We start from the raw sequence: 21,225 nt of genomic DNA on the forward strand, positions 1-21,225 counted from the left end.
CTTTTCCTTTCACAATCTGCAAAGCTGAAACAAACATTTTGCTTGCTAGTTGCTGCTACTTCCTTTTTCTAAAAACAAGTTGCTTCTACCCCTTCCTTTGTCCCCACAAAAAAAAGGCTGCTGTTACTCCCTCCTCCGTCCCTGGAGTTGCTGGGACAACTAGACTAGCAAGTAACGTCAGTAAAGGACGGGGGAAAAAAAGCTTGTGTCAAGAACTTAACCAAGTCAGAGCTAATCAGAACCGTGAACTGACGGCGGCTACTAATCAGTATGTTACCACGATGCTTATCTGTGGCCAAACGTCACCTCACCTGACGGCTCACGCCACGTACAAGATGACCACGCATCCAGTGATCCAAATCTTGCCCCCAGCGGCAACCTCGCGCATAAAAATACCTCGAGAATGGCCTGCCCAGCAAGCAAGGCAAGGGTGGGTAAACGAACAAATAAGAGTGCCTGCAACTGCAAAACGCTAGGCGCCCCGTTTCGACGAGTAGCAGTTTCAGATTCGGCAGCGTGAGCGTGAGCGTGAGGGTCTTACCAGTTACCAGTTACCCTCTCTCAGCAACCGAGCCTGCCGGAGACGCCAGGTCAAGACAAGCGGCACCTCCAATTCCCCCGTTCCTGACCAGCGACCATGATTCACGAGCGGGGCGAGAGGGAGGGAGGAGCTGGTCCCGGGTCCCGGCGGAACCCTTTTGTTTTGCGCCGGCTGGCGTACGCTGGTACTGTACCAGCGCGCGGCACTTGAGCGCGGACGCGCGGTGCCTTTGCCCGTGACCACAGTGAAAACTTTAGCAACGTGCCTGTGTCGCTGTGTCGCCTCGGGGCCCCCGCCCGCCTCCTGAGTTGTTGGACCGCGCCGTGGGACTGCCGGGCTGGGACTGTGGGAGTCATGCTCCGCGGCCCTCGGCGCGCGGCGGGAGTTAATTGAGGCGGGGCCCGCGACCCGCGAGTCAAGCTGCAGCTGCAGCTGCTGCGGTTCCAGCCTTCCAGGTAGGCCGGGCGCTCATCAATCGCTCTGCCGCCGGATCCGATCGCGGCCTTCCGACCCCGCGAGAAATGACTTGTCCTGTGTCCTCCTCTCCGCTCCATCGTTTCCCTGTGCAGTCACCACTGCTCCGCACGGCGGATTCTCGCGGCTCGAGATTGGAGAAACGCCCCTCCGGTCCCCAAGAATTCGCGAGCGGCTGGAGCAGCTAAAACATCGGTCTGGACTGGTGTTATGGATACACAGGATACCGTTTGGAGGATACAACGGTGGTGACAGCGACGGACGACCTCCCGTCGAAAGTTCCCGGTGATCCGTGTGTTGGCTCCTGCACGTTTCATTCGTTCTGGATGGAAGGGCGTGTTGCTGGTACTGCCAAGCACTTGCTGTTATTTTCAGATAGTGATGTGCTCTACAAACCACAACGGTTTTGGCAGATAAACGCACATCACGTGACTCTGTCAGCAGACCATTTAGAATACTCGACGGATAAGCAATCTCTGATTCTCTATGCACTCGCTGACGTGCAAGGATCGACAACTACTCCCTCTGTTTCTTAAGGCTATTAGAATTTAGGAATACATGCTTCAACCATCAGTTGCTTTTACTGTTTCAGAACAATATAGAGATTCATCAACATCAGTCGATACAAATTCAGTTCGCATTAGAAAATACATATGGAATGTGAATCTTTACAGCTTTTTTATACTAAAAATGCATAAAACTAGACTAAGGTCCCTTTTGGCAGGGCTTCTCAACCAGCTTCACCATCGGCTTCTTGAGAAGCCCTACCAAACAGCGACGAATGAAACGGCTTCTTACCTGAAGCCCCGAAAATCACGCTGAGAGGAGGCAGGAGAGAGAGGAGAAGCCCAAAAAAGGAACTCCCCGCGGCTTCGTCCCCTTCGTGGGGCCAAAGTCCCCATCTTGCTCATGGACGCACAGGGGCCGGAGGATGGCGGGCGCAGGGAGGCTGGAGGACGCTGTTGGTGGTGGCGCTGGTGCGAGGAGGGCACTGGCGACGGCGTGGATGCACGGGGGCGGAGGACGGGCCAGCGGCGGCGGGCGCGGGGTGGAAGACAACACGCGCTGGCCACGGGCGAATGGCTACGGCTGTGAATAAGAATAGGAAGAGGAGAGAAAAGGATAAAGGAAAAAAGAAAATGGAGAGAATGGGAAATAAAGAGAGGATAAAAAATAGGAAGAAAAGAGAAAATTAAAAAATAAAAATAAAAAGGATAAGGGTATTATAGATATTTTATCATTTTTATCCATGTTACACAGCTACGAGAAGCCGTTTTGCTAAACGTTTTTCCATTAAGACAAGTCGAAGCAAAAAAACTACTTCACCAAAGAAGCCATAGCTGCAACCGTTTTAGCCACAGCCGCAACCCTGCCAAACGAGCCCTACATATCGGTCAGAACTGCGAAGTTTGATCTTCTTAATATATTTTGAGATTAAATGTACTGGGAGTCTAGGAAAGCGGATAGCTAGCGTGATAATGGATCATTGACCGATCCTAGTACAAGTCAACTCAAGATCATATTTACCTTTCGGGGACCAAACTACTTTTGAATGTGGTAACAAAACCACCGCATTTATGAACTATAATCTTATGAAAATTACTGTAATTATTGGAGGTCTTGGTGATCATCTCATTGTTGGAAAGCATTTGTTCCATAATAAAAAAGTTCAAAGAGAATATTCTTGTATGTGCCAAAGCGTCAAAGAATAAGTTTAATTAAACCAGTTTGCATATGCCATGAGTTTCCCTTCATTTTCACGCCAGCAGCAGCTCAATGGGCATAAGAAAAGATGAAGTATGCTGGGGAGTATGCGGGAAATCACTTGTACTATTGATAGGGACAAGATTGCCGGCATCATGTCGATGCCTCCCGGGTGGACCATGCTTTTAAGTCAAGGATCAATCAAGGGCAAACACAGAGTGATTACTCTTTTACAGAATCCGATTAACCGAAAACGGAAGGGGCTTTTCTACAAAGCTGCCCGCAACATGTCTGCCGCTGCCGCGGCCGCGTCATACACACACGCCATTCGGAGCTCGCATCCGAACGCGAGCAAGCGGACCAAATCGCCCTCCGTATTCTATTGCCCGCACCGCATCTGGCCGCCTTGGCACCCGGCGGCGGCGGCGGCGATGGGGCTGGAGATGGAGGCGATGGCGGCGTCGATTGGCGTCTCGGTGCCCGTGCTCCGCTTCCTGCTCTGCTTCGCGGCCACCATCCCGACGGGCCTCCTGTGGCGCGCGGTGCCCGGCGCCACGGGGCGACACCTCTACGCGGGGCTCACGGGCGCCGCGCTCTCCTACCTCTCCTTCGGGGCCACGTCCAACCTCCTCTTCGTCGTGCCCATGGCGCTCGGCTACCTCGCCATGCTCCTCTTCCGCCGCCACGCCGGGCTCATCACCTTCCTCGGCGCCTTCGGCTTCCTCATCGCATGGTGAAACTCGCCCTTCCTCAGTTCCTCCCTCTGTCTCCACTCTCCAGCGGGTTAATATCAGGGCTTAGTTTACGGTGATTGGGAGCAGGGATCGGTACTTATATGTTCAAATTTGAGTAGAACCGAGCAGGAAAATTGCACCGACTGTAGTTTATTCGGATGTGAACTTGATTAATTGCCGACGAAGGATGGGGTGTGGTGCCGCCAGCATTGGATTTTTTTTCGTACTCGAGTTGATTGAGCGTTTCTGACCTTTCCTCTGGGGTCTTGTGGTCCTGCTTCAAGTAAGATTTTGAAGGGGGCGAACTGTGGTCTTGCATTAACTATGTACCAATTTGCCTCATGCCCGCTAACTTTTCAATAGGGGAACTCTTATTGTTTGAAATGAATGCGTTCAAATAGTAACCATTTTTTTCTTGCGGTCTAGATAACTGCAAATTGTGGCAGTGGCTTACAAATTACAATAGATGTTCATAACCGCTGCATGCATTGCATGTTCCGATCCAATCATATACTAGTAGCCTCAAAATCCTCTGCTAAGATTTGGCAACATCGTACAATAGATTTCAACTGTTGCATGGATTGCATCTTCCGGTTCAACTGTTTTTTCATAGCATCTAAACCCGGTGTTTAGATTTGACCAGTAGCCCATCATATGTGGGTTTTGTTTCAAACACAAAGCCAAATCAGAAACTAGGTCCTGTGCTGTAGAGGGGTAGAGTTCTATGCATCCTTTCTGGTAATGTATTGATTTAAGAGCAAGATGACTGTTCCGTGGGCTTTGAGTTGAGATTAGCATCTCCCCAGTGGGCCTCTGGTTTTTTGTTGCCATTTATATGTTATTTACACTCTATATGACTGCAAGCAGTTCATGAGCTTTCCATCCAAACATTAGTTTCCTTTGCAGCAAGTCTTAGCATTAGTTTGTTATTTTGGATTGCATCGCTTTAATCAATCAGTTATTGTAGGTTGTGTCCTGGACATTGTTAGTTCATGTATATGCCTCAGTATCCATCGGTTTACTCAATGGAACATTTGCATGAATAATGGAAGTAACACGGGAACTTTTCATCTGCATGCCTGGTTTTTACTATTGTTTCTACCCCTATTAGTCACCAGCTCAAGTGTTTTGTTCTGTGTGTGCAGTCAATTTTGTTTTGTATGGTAAGTATAAATGGTATTTCTGAGATTATATTTATGATTCACCATGAAGACTTGTGCGAACGGGCGTGTAGCTCAATGGAAGCAACACTTTAGTAGCATCTCCAGATCCTGGGTTCGACTCCCTGTGGGAGCGAATTTCAGGACTGGTTAAAAAAATCCCCCTGTTGTGCCTCCCCACAGAATAGGGCAGCGGCGGGTAACGGTGTGAGCCTACCAGGGGTAGTGACAGTGGTTGCCGACCCAGGTGTTATGGTGCATCCCTATGGTGTAAGGTCAGTGTCTGGGGGGTTTCTTGGCCGGTTTGGCTAGGTTTCCTTCTGAAGTCAAAGCTGTGGGAGCGGTCTTTCCCTCACCGGTCAAGTTTTTTTAGGAGTTGAGTTAATATGAACTTTGTTTGGCAAAACCCAAGAGAAGAGAAGAAAACACAAATTGTTAAGCTACATCTTCCGAGGATTTCCCCCTTTTATTTGGATGGTTCGCTGCTATTTGTGTGTAAAAGCTAGAGATATCGTGGATATGCAAGGAACCATGTGAGATGATGTTGTTGTTACTTGGTGCTGTGAGATGGCATTATCCATGGTAGGCACTAGGCACAACAAAATGCAACGTTGCGAGATGGCACTATCCATGGAGCATGCTGTATTGGCGAGAGAGAATGGCTAGAATATACCTACTCTAGAAATATAATCCAGGAAAAAATAGTGGTCTTTTGGGATCCGCTTTAACGGGCTTTTCATTTGTTACCCGAATAATCCAAAGCCGCCCCAACTTTTTCTGTGCTGTTTATTAGGATCAGGCACATCAATTCAATATTTCAATTTTTCATAGTTAAACAATCCAGGAATGATCCTGTTGTTATTTTATCTATCTAATGAATTTTGTAACCTGATTACATGTAATTGTACTGTAGGCCCTTAGGGGTTTTCACTGCAGTACCCACATCCAATGACGTCTGACTTTGTGGGCACAGATGAATCATAGTTTCATTCTCATCAATGACGCTCCCTTCTCCTCTACCCTCTTATGAAAATTGTGCTATTCCAACAGATTTGATTAACTTGGATAATCAATTTGATATTTAGGCTAATACTTGGTTAGAAGTGCAAAACAGGACTTAGGATAGCGAATCAAACCAAAACAGCTGGCATACTTTTTTCAGGAAACAGACATTTCTAGCCCAATTTAATGGTATTGAAGGCTTCAATATATATAATAAGTAGCAATGCGGATGCTGTGTCTAATATGGCCTTATCATAATAGTGGGCCTACTTTTGCAATAAGTTTCATGTTGTTCTACTACGGTCCAAAAAAAAGGTGAGACAATTTGGCAGGTCCTCATACCTCGTGTAATTGCATAACACCACCTCTGATTGCATAACAAGTGTCAAACTAAGGCGCCGTATATTGATTATCTGTAACTGAAATTGAGGACCTTATATATGCCAATACAACATCTTTTCCATAAAATGCTATAATTGTCGTCCTGTCGACCTCTGTCCTAACTTAGTAATTAGGACAACTTATCCAAGTATCTGTCTTGAGAGTTGAGATTTGAGAGTATGGTCTGAATATCGATCCACTTTTTTTTTGTGTGTGTCCAACCTTGCTTTGACATGTAGGTTTACTTGCATGGGTGTAGCATATACACTGCCAATAGCTATTATCTGTTTCTCATATTGTGTTTTCTACTGTCCCTTAAATCCTTGTGTCATATGCAAAGTTTTGAAAAGTGAGGTGAATCAGTCAGCTGTGGTTGGAGTTAGGAATGTTACCACTATTGGGTTCAAAAGGGGCTTCTTGTATTGGTGCATTTGGTTTTAAGTTTAGATCTTACAAAGTAAAATCTTGGCCATGATATAAAATGTTGGTACTCGATTCTAAGTTAGATAATGTTTGCAAGAAACTAAAATAATTTTTTTTATGTTCAGTAGTATATTACATAATAATAACACATTCAAAATCCCTTACGTGTTTTGTTCTTATTACTAGTCATGTGTACTACATGAGTGGAGATGCATGGAAGGAGGGAGGCATTGATGCAACTGGTATGCCTATTGCTGTTTGTACTTCACATAGTAAAGCTAGCGTTTGCTGTGCAGTTTTATGCAGCATTGCTCATGCATATATGAAATACTTGCAAAAAAAAATAGTTATATCATGGGTTTCAATTCATTTCTTTATATTGTGCTGCTGATAGTTAACAGCGTTACGTCAGGGTTTTGTTATGATCAGATAGTGAGAACAGTGCTTTCATTTTATAAGAGGCAAGGAATAATTCATACTGCATGTTTAGTAGAAGCGTAAGCAAAGTGCTACATAATGACTAAATAGAGGCAATGATATGTAATAATGTAACTGAATGGAAGCAAGTACAGGTTCCTTTATTTTTAGGCCATTTGTCAACTTGTTCTTTAAGTTTGTGTCTACAAACTTTAGTTTGTTCTATATCTGTCTCGGACCCTGTTATAGTGTCCTTCCATAATTTGATTTGTCTGTCAATGCAGGTGCTTTAATGGTTTTTGATTTATCTGTGCAATGCAGGTGCTTTAATGGTTTTGACGCTGAAAGTCATTTCCTGCGCAATAAACTACAGTGATGGCATCTTGAAGGAAGAGGGTTTGCGTGATGCTCAGAAAAAGTACCGATTGACTAAGCTTCCTTCTCTAATTGAATATTTTGGTTACTGCCTCTGCTGTGGGAGCCACTTTGCTGGACCGGTGTACGAGATGAAAGATTATCTTGATTGGACTGAAAGGAAAGGAGTAAGTGGCCTCCATCAACTTTGTGTGTGTTATGCTATCTTTTGCCTCATCCTGATATTCGTTAATCTTTTGCAGATATGGGCTAGCCCAACTCCTTCACCCTTGTTACCTACTTTGCGTGCTCTAGTTCAGGCTGGTATATGCATGGGGTTATATTTATACCTGTCACCTAAATTTCCACTCTCACGGTTTAGTGAGCCCCTTTATTATGAATGGGGTTTCTGGCACCGGCTCTTCTATCAGTACATGTCAGGCTTTACTGCTCGTTGGAAATATTACTTTATATGGTCAATTTCAGAAGCTGCAATTATTATATCTGGTCTGGGCTTTACTGGTTGGTCAGAGTCTTCTCCCCCAAAAGCCAAATGGGATCGTGCAAAGAATGTTGATGTATTAGGTGTTGAATTAGCTGGAAGTGCAGTTCAATTGCCCCTTGTGTGGAATATTCAAGTGAGCACATGGCTACGATACTGTAAGTTCTGTCTCTTGATAAAATCCATTACATCACCCACTCATGATTGCCTGTACGGCTGTACCACTTGTTTGTGAAGCTTGGTTTGGGAGAGAATATAACACTACTTATTCATGTAAAGATTTAACTAAGTTATCTGCCATATTTTGTGCTATACAGGATCCACTACTGAAACAATTTACTTTCCTTACATTCATTCATACCACAGTACATTATTCATTACATAATACTAACTCACTTTTATGTTTCCACAACTGTTTCAGATGTCTATGAGAGGCTGATTCAGAAAGGAAAGAAACCTGGTTTCCTTCAGTTGTTGGGTACACAGACAGTCAGCGCCGTCTGGCATGTGAGTATATATTTCCTCTCACCTCCTATGTACTTAGGGGCCATTTGGAACCATTGCCGGTTACTATTTAGCCTTGCGAAGCAAGGATAGGGATGAGGGCTATGCGTTTGGAAGGACAGCTAGCCTGTCTTGGGGTCTCCGCTGGCAAGGTTTTACCTTGCTGATGCGGGAGAGCCAATCTGGCTCACTTGCGCCGGCAAGAATTGGCTGGCCTGGCAAAGCAAGGTCAGGCAAAGTAGCAAAGAAACCGAACGCCCCCTTAGTTTGTGGTGATTGTTGCTTGTACTTCTTGTCATGTCATAGAGCAGCCTGACGTTAGTTGGGCCAATAGTTTCTAATTACTAGAAGAATGCTTTTTGGAAATTAGATCTGCTGTTGTCCTGATGTCTTATTATACTCCTCGCCATGTAGAGTCCACGTGTGAAAATGGTAAATCGCACTTAGCTTACTGATCATGAACTTGTTTTACTTTTGGCATATTGATGACAATTCTTGTTGATCTTTTTTATCCCAACAAAGTTTGTCTTGTGGTGATTCACACTTTTTGTAACTTTATCCGCACCAATTTGTCCTCCTATCTGATATTCTCATTCTACAGGGACTGTATCCTGGGTATATCATATTCTTTGTTCAATCGGCATTGATGATAAATGGTTCACGAGGTACCTCTCTATCCCATTACTGTTGGGTTTGCTTCTGCTAAGCTCAATTTTGGAGATGTGTTTATTTAAAGAAGGCTTTTGAACTTGTAATTTGATTTTCCCTTTTCTTTCAATACAGTTATATACAGATGGCAACAAACAGTGAACAATTCAGTTTTCCGCGGTATCCTGGCTTTTCTGAATTTTGCATATACATTGCTGGTGCTTAACTACTCGTGCATTGGGTTCCAGGTTAGTTTCAAACCTATGAACATATCATGTCTTGGGAGTTGGAACATGATGGTGCTTCTCTATATGAATTTTCAGCAAAAGATTCTTGCATAAACTTTTGACTCATGTTATGGTCCTAACCTCTGATGACTAAAATAAACATATAAGTTTGCTTTATGCTTCCTTTTGCATTGTTGTAACAGCCGATTATACACGTGAGAAAGTTCCCGTGAGTATCTTTGGTTCCATAAGTCCTTTAGATGATGGGACGGTACAGAGGGGGAACAACATTTTAGCAAATATGGACGTCATTGTTAAATAATGCTGCCTTTTAATGTAGTTTCAGTTTCCACGTATCTTAATGCAGAAAGTTTGCGCCTACTTCCTCGAGCAGGATGAGGAATGGATGTCTGTTTCACTTCCTGGGCCAGGATCATGACAATTAATATGCTGTTTAATTTTGTTTTCTGAAGGTACTGAGCTTCAAGGAAACGTTGGCATCCTACCAGAGCGTGTATTATGTTGGCACAATTGTTCCCATTGTATGTGTCCTGCTGGGCAATGTTATCAAACCAGCAAGGAAGCCGAAGGCTCAGAAGGCCGAGTGAGGAATATATACTCGGGTGATCGTTACACAGAAGAAAGATGGGAGAGAGCTTCAACGACGATAACACAGCTAGTTTTCAGATTATGTATTCTCCTTTTGAACCATATCAAAGTTAGCACAAGGATAGTGTGGTGCCCCCAGTTCTCATATTTCGGAACTCCATCGCAATTGACCGTCATTAAAACGTGTCACTCCCGTCGGGTTTTTCTTCCACATAATGACTTCATGTTGCAAAGCATTTTTGGCTTGTCGAGCCTTCTACTCTTTTGTTCTCATCTGCCTGTTGATGAATGTCTTTGGGACGCCTTTCCACCTGGAGCCTGATGGAGGTGTGAATGCGCTTGTTGCTCGCACCTCACATCCCATCGTGTTAGTTGTTAGTTTGTTACCTACTGAGCTCCTAGAACTGAGCATCCGTGTTTTGACTCGGCCTTTTTTTTTCTCTCCACTGCTCACTTTGAATGCAGTTTTGGTGCGATTGCAGCTGAAGTTTTGAAGTCGTAGCCATCGTGATGCGGTGATGGACGCTGGTCATAGACTATGAAGTGTGAACCATGGAGCCTGTCGTCGTATAAATGGTGCTTCCGCTGCTGCTGCGGTATACGCACGCCTGGGTGGCCCGGTCCAACCCAACGTGCGGCAGAGGCGGTGATGTGGTGTTGGGTGTTGGTCGCGTCATACTCATTCACGTGCTGGGCCATGGCCTAGTATACTGTTACGTGGACTGCGTATGCTGCAACTGCAAGTAGTGTGCTTCGTGCGTGGGGGCTCGGGCGCACCCGGACGACTTGTATAAAAGGGACGTGGTGCGCTATCCGCCTACAGTGTTGTTGGTAAATGGTGACGCGACGGGACGGGACGCGGCGTTGATCCGGTCATGACCGTGACGGGCATCTACTGAATCACTGATCCATCATGCACTAGATGCCACTCGCATCGGCGTCATGGACACGAAGACCACCAAGAACGCCGAGGCGTATACCAAGTCAACCTTTTCTTTCCAGATAGAGAATGTTCGGGTCAAACGGTCCAGCTCCAGCGGATGACGTCCTGCGCACGATCGGGTTGGACTTGGAATCTCGGCATTTCCAAGACAACTCAGCTCATTTTGCCATTGATTGATTTTTAGCCCGCTCGCGCGCCCTGTCTTTTCACTGTTCCTATCATGCGGCACTCACGCCCACGACCAACCTTCAACGCCTGCGACCACGGACGGCTGAGCTTGGGAAGGGAAAGGGAAGATCGGCCACGCCGGCGGCACTGAGCCGGTCTCTGATTGCGACGCGGCTCGCGCCACCGCCGCCCATCCGTCTCGCGCTCCGTGCCGCGCACGCGCCAACGCCCGCGGTCGTTCTTCCTCCCTTCCTTCCCACCCGGCGACGACCACCCGGCCACGCCGCGGCACCGGCACGGGATGGGGGCGTGCCAGCGACCAGAGCTTGCGCGGCGGCCACACCTCACCACCCACACGCCGACGAACGGGCGGGGCCGGCCCGGCGCCGCGCGAGCCCATGCCCTGGGCGCGCGCTTGCTGCAGCCTTGGCCGGCCGGGGGACGCTGCTAGGACTGGCCTCCGTTCCAAAGATAACGCAGACTTGCTCACAATTACTGGTCAGCGCCAGAGCACAGTTTTATGAACGCACTAGCATGCATGCGTGGCATGGCTGACGAGACAGCGACCGGACCACCTGAAACTTTTGCAACGATACGTGCCCGTCGACGATTTCAGGCAACTTGCGACCAGTCCTTTTTACACGAACGGCCGAACGGGCACGGGTCTCCAGTGCTTTGCAACGGGCTCTGCTATTTGCTACAGGCAAAAGAAGCCCCCCAGCCTTATCAGGCGTCACTAGTTTGTGCTGCATGGGAAATGCGTCTGTGTACTCTCCGGCGTACCTGCCCGCTGGCATGCATGCGATCCACGCAGAGGATCGCAGCTTTCCCAGGCAGGCTCAGCAGGCGTCATCGCTGGAGTACATCAGCCGCAGAGTTTGCCCTGCCAGCCGCGGCCTCGCCTGCGGCCTGCCCGTCTGACGCCAGCGCCATGCTCCCCACAAACGCAGCAACAGGAGAAAGCCAGAAAGGAGCGCGGGCTGCTTCTGCCGATCCACCATCACACACGCAGACGCAGGCGGCAGGCCCCGGCCCCCAGCGCGAGATGCTCCACTCCACAGTTCGCGCAGGCGGCGCAGGTGCCAGGTGAGATGAGGCCGACGAGCGGTGTGCGCGTGCGCCACTGTTACGAGAGGCCCGCCCCTCAGCAGCAAGTCAGCAGCTTTCCATCAAAAAAAAAAAAAGAAGCAAGTCAGCAGCCAGCACCATCACGCGGCGGCGCAGCGCGTGGCGTTACGTTGCAGGGGCGGGGTTTCGCGGGCTTTTGCGCCGCGTGCAATGCACCGCGCGGCGCAACAGCTCTAGCTGGATAGAGTACTAGCCCGGAGCAGCTGGTCCTTTTGCGTCGCAGCTGGCGTGCAGGCTAGCTGCAGCGTTTGCCTTGGGTTGGGTCTCTCTCAAGCAGCACGCGTCCACTGATTGGTCTGTGCTGACCGTGCGCGGACACTTAACTCACAGTGGTCTAAAACTAGCGATTAATTATCCATTGACGATTAAAATCAAGTCGAATTGTAGTGTGCATGTGAGAGACTAAACTGTGGCATGCGTCGTTACTACCCCTCCATTCCAAATTATAGATCATTTTAGCTTTTTTTAGTTCATACATAGTATTATGCATATAGACATGCACTATATCTAGGTGCATAGTAAAAAATATGTACCTAAAAATACTAAAACAAACTACAATTTGGAATGGAGGGAGTAGCAGTTTATTTCGAGCAGTTCATTTCGAGTCCAAGCTAACGCTAGCTCGCCGGCCGTACGTGCCCATCTGTTGAAGCGGTTGCGTCTCGCCCTTCGTTCTATAAGCTCTTGTTTACTTCCCTCCAAACTCCCAACTTTGACACTATGCAAAAAGAAGATTCCCCATCACATCAAACTTGCAGTACATGCATGGAGTACTAAATGTAGACGAAATCAAAAACTAATTGCACAGTTTTGTTGTACTTTGCGAGACGAATCTTTTGAGCCTAATTAGTCAATATTTGGACAATAATTCACAAATACAAACGAAACGCTACAGTGTCGCATTTATGGCAAAATGTCAATTTTGCAACTCCCAACTTGGGAAGTAAACAAAGGCCTAAGTCAGCTGCCGATCGACGCTTCAATTCGTCATCCCCTACGTATGCAAGACTTCTTTCCCACGTGAACGGAAAGATTTGGAACGAACGAGTTTTAATTAATCTGTCCAGGCCGGTCGCCAATTTTCCGGTGTGCAATCTGCGGCTGCGCTATTACACGCCGCAACGACAGACAAAATTTTCACGCATTGCGTGCGTGCATGCATGTAAACACTTTACATTTGGACATACACGCGCATTATCCAGTAATCGACAACGGCGCGTAAGACCAAAAAAAATGTCACTGTTACACGTGAATCATCATGTTCGTTGTAGTAGTTAAAGGGTTGGATCAATGTGACAGCAGACGTACTCCTGAACATCGTACTGAAACGGGCTCAAACATTGCTCCGACTGGACGTCCATCGACTCCCGTATCGCCACATGTAATCAGGATAACGAGCAGGGGGCCGGCCAGGCCAGCCGCCAAGCCGGCCGAAACGATCGAGGCGACGCGTGCCTACCTACTCTTAGATCGATCGGTACACTGCAAAAATTTTGCTTGGCCGGCCGTGTGAGTTCTAACTACTCTCGCCTGGTCGGTTCAGATAACGAAAGTGACATTAGGGCCGTGCATTTTTAGTCAAAAAGAAACGAAACGAGCCCCCGCCCCCATGAACACGATAAGCTCATGTTTATAATGCACCTGCGTCGTCATTGTGTCCCAGGTTGAAGAATTGAACTTGCATTTCCGGCCTGCCAAATGCAAGGCTTCTCGCGGGCTATCGAGTCATTCGTACACAACACTTTCATTGGAAAGTTCTCCGCACGAGACAAACTGAGATGAGACGAAACAACCGGGAGGTCAAAAGCGTAAAATTTCAAAATTAACAAAAAAATGTCTTGGTACGAGTCACAACAATTTCACACCGTTTAATTTTAATTTGCCGATCAGAGGTAGTAGCTGTCCGCAAGTAAACAATTAAGCGAGATAATATATACTACTATACCATACCAGCTGCTGCTGATGGACGTAAGTACCCATGCATGTGGGCTGCTTGGCAGGAATCACCGTATGTATACAAAGACCTGCGTCACGTACGCAGGCTCATTGGCAAGCTAATATCCTAAGTAAAACAATACTACAAGTGGAGTAGCTGAGCGCAGTACTTAGTATAAACTGCAACTGCGGGAAGGCGTGGCGACAGAGAGTTTTGGCCGAATGCAGAGAGCAGACGCGCCAAGAGATCGAGGCGCTTTTAGTGTGCATATGGCTCGCACGCAGAGACGACGCATGCATAGCCTGCCCGACCCTGTGCGTCCGTATCGCTGCAGGCTGAAGGCAGCTTATATATATTAACGTCCTTCAGCTACCCGGGGATTGGGTGCCGACAAACAATGCATAGCCAAGAAACAACAAGGGCTCCATTGTACCCTTGTTACCACGTACGAATTCGTCCTGTTAGCGGTTGCGTTCAGGCCAAAAATCCAACGCAAGTGCGCCTACAAAGTCCACTCGTGGACTCCCCATGGGCGTTTGTAAGCTAGCGCTAATGTTGTGGCATTGCGTGCTTAGCTAGGTTTTATTTTTACTAAGCACGTAGATGCCGTAATGATGCCCTAGTATAGTAGTATATTGGTAGCGATATAGCTAGAGGCGCCATGGCCCATGCAAAACCATCGATCTACTAGTAGCTCAACATGTGAATGAATGGGTATCTGAACTGAACAATGTGAAGCTTTGGACGGCTGGAGGTAAACTGGACACAACACCTACGGACAAACATTTGGGATTGGGAGCTATATACATCTAATAAGAGCACTCTAGATCGATGCAGACAAAAGGACGCCTGCATGGATCTCGCGGAGAATCCGTTCCTGACGGAAGACGACGAAACGCTCTTCCCATCTACCCAAAAATGCTCGATCGGTGCCCGCTTATAATATGGCCATACTTGCTCCAATGACCATTGGCTAGATCATCGACTCTCATGCTACATTGCTACAACATGCACGCATGGACGATGCGTGCATATGGTCAAGCATCTCGCGTACGTATATTCTGCTCGCCTGCATCTAACTTGCGGCGTCTGCCTGTAACAACCTTGGTTTTGCTACTGATCTGTGAATTAAGATCGATCGTGTGTCTCCAAGATATGGCATGCGAAAGAGAGTAAGGGCCCGTTTGGTAACAACGAGTACTGTAGCAGAAGTTGTCTCTCTTTCCACCTAAAATGGATTAGGCTGGTGAAGTCATTTTTCCCCTTCACCGATTGCTGCAGTGCTCCTCTAACCTGCTACAACTAAATGCTCAAACAGTAAATCAAAACTATTCGGAGTCATGCCAAACGCGTTCTAAGTGTATAATAACGTGTACGGTCCCCGAGAGAGGCATTGAACGTGAGGCTACTTGACATTGATCATAACACCGAAACATATAAGCATTGTCCGTTTCAGCATATAAGAAGTGATTTTGTGGAATTTGCTTCTAGATGTAGCTTTAGTCGTATGAAAATTCGTACTAATGCTACCTCCTGATTCTATATGTTACTTTTTTTTCTAGTCAAAAGGCAATGTTGTACCGAAAACTCACAGATTCTAATCGTAGGATCGCAAAATAGGATCTTATGATTCCATCGACACGTAGAAAACATAAAAATAGAAATCATAGAAAAACGAAATTAATTTTATTAGAACCAGGAACTTCAATTCTGACCATAGAGTCAACACAATCATATGATGTGATCGAGATTTTGACAAAACCATGCCGAAAGGCTCCCCCACAAGAACCATAAAAAGGCTATTATTTTGACTTAATGTACCTATTTGCCTGTGCAGTTGTGCAGCTAGAATATTCAAAGTTACAATTAATCTGATGCACAATTGCATTTGTTGTGAGATTCCAACTCATACAATAGAGTTCCTCATTATCCTTTACTGTTAATGATGGTAGTTCTATTGATTGATTCTTCACAGTGACAGGGTTGTGTGCAAACTTTGGCTTCAAATTTACTTTATTTTGTTGGGTTTGGATATTTATGTCAAAAAATAGTCAGGTGTATTTTATACGATGATATAATAAAAAATGATAGCCAAAGTGGTGTTTAGAGATCATTATTGATATATAAAATATTAATTATTTATGATTAGAGGGAATATATAATGATATCGGTTGCGGATGGCACTCTTCATGGGTGACCAGATGCAGCGTACAAATGCTTCAGCTTCACAAAACATCAATATTTTTAAATCCCCTCTAATTGCCTGTAGTAGTTTCAAGGCCTGGTTATAATATTAATAAGCGACGGAAATAAATATGGTTTTTGGTGCAACTGGTGTTCAGAGAGGCCTCATTGCCACAAACACTTATGTGTAAAATCATATTTAATTTACTGCATTATTGTTCATTGTATGATCATAAATATAAGTTTATACATTTTTAACCTAAGTCAAACATTTTTAACTTTTACCATCAATATCTAAATTTTATACGGTTGACAACGTAAGATTGACATTCAGACATTGCTAGGTTCTCTATGAAAACTAGTTTTTGTGGCATATAACTCTTTTAATTCAAAATAATGTATTTTTGTAGATATTGCTAGCCAAGGTTTAAAAAATAACTTATAACATATCTAGATAAATTTACATTTTTGATTGGAGGAAGCAGGGAGCAATCAGATTTTTATAACAATTACGCTGGAAATGCTACATTCCCTTGCCAATTTACATCTAAGTGAGGCTATAGCATTTTTATATATCTCTCTTCCGCGAATCCCAAATTTCAAGTTCATTTAAGAAAAATTATTCGAGCCGGGATGCAAGCAGTACTGATCTTTCGTACAGAGGGTAAGCAATAAGTACTTTGTCTAGATATGTACATACACTATATATCCAGTATACATGAAGTAATCATCATTACCTTAAGAGCTTAGAAGTGAAATCAACGTCAACTGCTAATAAGTTGTGAATGGGCAATCCAAAAGGTTATCACGAGGGCTAAGCCCATATGCTGGATCGATGGAACAAAGCAGTTGACTCTCAGGAGTCAGGAACCTTCGTCTTATCTTTTGTATAATTAATACAGGTAACCCAAAGGAGATTGGCCCTAGTCTGAAAAAAATGCCACAGCTCTGCTGTACAAGCTAAGAACTGCTTTGTTACATATAGGGGCAGAGCCAGAAATCTAAGATTAGAGGAGGGTCGCCCAAGTGGTATAAGATGTCTTGTTATAGCATAAGGCCATAAGGGCCATTGGCGCCAACTTAGCTAGCTATAAGTCTGTTTATGTCGACATTTTGCTTATGTGGTAGGGAAAGATTATGAGATATAAAAGCTGACTACTAATAGATGGTCTACTCACATTTCCCGACAATCGTATAGTTAAAAAAGGTCTACGACATCTGGACCCATATTAACTTAGGAGAATTAATGGGATACAGTTGATCCATTGTCTATTATGCTATCTTTAAATGTCTTGTAAGCTTCTTATAAAAAGTGGTTGATTTTACCATTGGAGACTCTACAAAGCAATTATTTACTCTAGATGGCCTACACATGTTACACCGAATCAATACGATCTCCTCAAGTTGGGCTACATGTTGAAACAATGCCATTTTGGATATTGGCATGTTAACAATGCACAACTTTTGATCCATAATTTTTATTGTATATTTGCAAAAGATAGTAAGAACTGTGTTTTTCACTTTTAGAAAACCACTGCCATGTTATTCTCGCATAAATGCCTGATCCATATGTATGTTTTTTAATGAAAGATTTGCATTGTTGGCTCGAGTTAATGACAATGCGAGTCACGTGTCACATGACTTAATTTCTGACAGCAGTATAAACCGGATCCATTTGCCTAAAGTTAAAATCCTAGTGATTAATAAGCAGCTAAGCACCTAGACAAGATCGATGAAGACGACAGAGACGACTGATGAGTGATGAGCGAGACACCCCCAGGACGCAAACAACATCTCGGCCACTCAAACCAGGGGCGATAGCCGATAGCCCCGTGCCCTGCGCACCTAGGCATGCAGCCACCCACATCGCCGTCCGACGGGATCGAGCCGGCCGGCCTGCCGTCCGGGCCGATAAAAATTGCCACCCATATCCGTTCAGCTCGGCACCAACCTCGGCCACTACCCAAGCGCCCGCCCACAGTGGCGATCAACGCGTGCCAGTGCGCTTTACGGAAAGACCAGGTGATAAGTTTGTTTTGAACAGGGATATTCATAGCATCGTGCGGGACTGTAAAGAATGACGCGCGGAGCCTCATGTTGTTGACACCCTCCGCTGAAAATTCAGTCGTCGGCCCCTGCTGGCAGCCAGAGAAACAGAGCCATCCAAAAAACCGCTAGGAATTGGAGAAAGGGGCGGTCGCTGAGTGGCCGAGTCCAAAAGTCCAACCCACTCCGGCCGTGCCCGTGCGGCGGCCTCCTATATAAACTCCCCGCCCCTCTCCATCGCCCTTGCAGTTGCAGCACCGGCGGCAGGGGCAGCACTCTCGCCATCCACGCATAATTTATTCAATTCTCCTTGTCAGCACCGTCGCGGCGTCGCCTCCGCGCCGGAGACAGCTCGCTCGCTAGCCTGCACGTTTCGGGACTCGCGAGCGAGTAACGGGGCTCCTCTCCTCTCCCTGCGAAACGCACGCGGAGGCAGAGCGTTTCCTCTGTTTCGGGCATGTCGTTGTCTTGCGGCGCCGCCACGGTGGCGTGCCGGGATGCCGCCGGCGAAGAGGCCCTCCTCGCGGCCTCCCTCCTCCTCCCCAAGGCCGAGGTTCTCGTGCCGGTGGAGGACGAGCTGACGGCGCCACCGGTGCTCACGCGCAAGCCGAGGGGCCGGCTCGCCAGGGCGGTGAAGGAAGCCTGGTCCGTGTCCCTGTCCGTCACATTCCCCATGATGCCGTCCATGTCGGCCGGCGCGGCGGGCGCGGAGGCGCGGTCCATCCTGGGCCTGGCGCTGCCGATGATCCTCACGGGGCTGTTGCTGTACCTCCGCTCCATGATCTCCATGCTCTTCCTCGGCCGCCTCGGCGGGCTGGCGCTCGCCGGCGGCTCCCTCGCCATCGGCTTCGCCAACATCACGGGGTACTCCGTGCTGTCGGGGCTCGCCATGGGCATGGAGCCCATCTGCGGGCAGGCCTTCGGCGCGGGCCACTACGAGCTCCTCGGCGTCACCACGCAGCGCACCGTGCTGATGCTCCTCGCGGCCGCCGTGCCCATCGGCGGGCTGTGGGCGCACATGCGGCCCCTGCTCCTGCTTTGCGGGCAGGACGCCGGCATCGCCGCCGTAGCCGAGACCTACATTCTCGCCTCCCTCCCCGACCTGCTCCTCCAGGCGTTCCTCCACCCCGTCCGCATCTACCTCCGGACGCAGTCCATCAACCTGCCCCTCACCCTGTGCGCCGCGCTCGCCATCGCGCTCCACCTGCCCATCAACTATGTGCTCGTCTCCGTCCTCGGCCTCGGCATCAGGGGGGTCGCATTGGCCTCCGTGCTCGCCAACCTGAACCTCCTTCTCTTCCTCCTCGCCTACATCCTGTTCAAGGGCGTGCACCGGCGCACCGGCGGCTTCGCGCTCTCGGCCGAGAGCTTCCGCGGCTGGGGCGAGCTTGCCGGCCTCGCGCTGCCGAGCTGCGTCAGCGTCTGCCTCGAGTGGTGGTGGTACGAGATCATGATCCTCCTCTGCGGCCTGCTCGCCGACCCGCAGGCGACGGTGGCCAGCATGGGCATCCTCATCCAGACCACGTCGCTCATCTACATCTTCCCTTCCTCGCTCGGCTTCGGCGTCTCGACGCGCGTCAGCAACGAGCTCGGCGCGAACCGCCCCGACCAAGCCGGCCGCGCGGCCACGGCCGGCCTCATGCTCGGGTTCGCGTTCGGCGGCGTGGCGTCCGCGTTCGCGTGGCTCGTGCGGGGCGCGTGGGCGACCATGTTCACGGCCGACCCGGCGATCGTGGCGCTCACCGCGTCCGTGCTGCCGATCCTGGGCGCCTGCGAGCTCGGCAACTGCCCGCAGACCGCCGGCTGCGGCGTGCTGCGGGGCAGCGCTCGGCCCAAGGACGCCGCCAGCATCAACCTCCGATCCTTCTATCTGGTGGGCACGCCCGTTGCGCTCGTCCTCGCCTTCTGGTACCACTACGACTTCCAGGGCCTGTGGCTGGGCCTCCTCGCGGCGCAGGCAGCCTGCGTCGTGCGCATGCTGCTGGTGATCGGCCGGACGGATTGGGCCGCCGAGGCCAAGCGCGCGCAGCAGCTCGCCGGAGCTGCTGGCGCGGTGGAGACCAAAGAGGGCATGGAAGTTGGAGGAGACGACAAGCCGGGCGTGACTATCGACGTAGTGATCGAGCGACCAAAGGATCAATGCTGACACAAGGGCAGGCAACCGTGTGTGCGCCAATCGACATTTCGAGCCATTCTTTTGTCATATTTTTTGGCGGGAGAGGGAACCAGAGGCTGACAGAGCGAAAATTTTGTTTCCAATTGGTTGTTTGTAAATGATTTCTTTTCTTTTCTTTTCTTTTTCTGATGATGGATATTATAGAAGATGAGAACATTGACAGGAAATATCGAAGGGATTCGTTTTCTTCTATTGGTTGAGCACTGAGCAGCCTCTTTCCTCAACACCCACAATTCACTATCTACTTTCACAGCTGCTCCAAGTGAAAAATAGGCGTCGCATAGACGCACACGTGTAAATCCTGAACTCTAGGAGTTGAATCATGGTTGGTGAAGCCACATCCATCCGCCTCTGTCTCCACACTAAAATGTGGTCTAATGAACGAGAAAGTAACTGAGTCGGACACGGTATATGTATTAGAGAAAACATCCTAATTTGAGGAGGTGGTTTATTATGAATTTACATTTCAAAACGAGTCAAATGTTACTGATTCGTGCCACTTTTACATCTCATCCTAGGTATATTATTCATCGTCGACAAAACCGATGCAAAGCCACCAATAGACTAGTCACGGACTCGTTCGACGATAGGCCAGGTTGCTGATCAATAGGAGCACGCCTGCAACCGCAAAGTCTAAGACCTCGCCATTAACAATCGGAGATTCCATGACGTACCTCCACACGAATCAACAGCGATCTGAAGCCGGCGCCCATGCTAACGAACCTTACTCCCGTGACCTCATTTGGCAAGCCTCGGACTCCTCCTGAAATCAGGAGAAGTTGGAGTAGCTACTTTTTTTTTCTTCGACTTCTTTAACAAAATGGCTCCAGCTTCTTCAGTGCTCCAGGCATAGAGCTATTTTTAACATCCCAATTTAGTAGGCCTCCAGCAGAAACTGTAGAAGCAGCTAGAGCTGGAGCTTTGCTAAACGAGCATACTCCTACCGTCCGGAGTTTTAGCTCAG

General features: G+C 47.9%; 2 protein-coding genes across 2 annotated transcripts; both read left to right on the plus strand.

Annotated features, from left to right (window-relative positions):
- The first annotated feature begins 2,826 nt into the window (after window positions 1-2,826).
- Window positions 2,827-9,939, plus strand: LOC117866735 (lysophospholipid acyltransferase 1). The gene is made up of 8 exons (XM_034751020.2): window positions 2,827-3,452; window positions 6,606-6,661; window positions 7,158-7,378; window positions 7,454-7,850; window positions 8,114-8,199; window positions 8,798-8,861; window positions 8,980-9,092; window positions 9,545-9,939. Exons 1-8 carry the CDS (start codon window positions 2,827-2,829, stop codon window positions 9,677-9,679), a joined length of 1,698 nt encoding a protein of 565 aa, XP_034606911.2. The 3' UTR covers window positions 9,680-9,939.
- An 8,268-nt stretch (window positions 9,940-18,207) lies between these two features.
- LOC117845292 (protein DETOXIFICATION 49) lies at window positions 18,208-20,439 on the plus strand. The gene has a single exon (XM_034726279.2). The coding sequence runs from the start codon at window positions 18,543-18,545 to the stop codon at window positions 20,229-20,231; it is 1,689 nt and encodes a 562-aa protein (XP_034582170.1). The 5' UTR covers window positions 18,208-18,542; the 3' UTR covers window positions 20,232-20,439.
- Window positions 20,440-21,225: the final 786 nt, after the last annotated feature.

The sequence above is a fragment of the Setaria viridis genome, chromosome 1 (genome assembly GCF_005286985.2).
Source record: "Setaria viridis chromosome 1, Setaria_viridis_v4.0, whole genome shotgun sequence".
In the NCBI taxonomy this organism is placed as follows: Eukaryota; Viridiplantae; Streptophyta; class Magnoliopsida; order Poales; family Poaceae; genus Setaria; species Setaria viridis.

Coding starts and splice junctions, on each gene's coding strand:
- LOC117866735 (XM_034751020.2), top strand. CDS start 2,827: ATGCGGGAAATCACTTGTACTATTGATAGGGACAAGATTGCCGGCATC. Junction 3,453..6,605: donor TTCGGCTTCCTCATCGCATG/GTGAAACTCGCC, acceptor TCTTATTACTAG/TCATGTGTACTACATGAGTG. Junction 9,093..9,544: donor ACTCGTGCATTGGGTTCCAG/GTTAGTTTCAAA, acceptor TGTTTTCTGAAG/GTACTGAGCTTCAAGGAAAC.
- LOC117845292 (XM_034726279.2), top strand. CDS start 18,543: ATGTCGTTGTCTTGCGGCGCCGCCACGGTGGCGTGCCGGGATGCCGCC.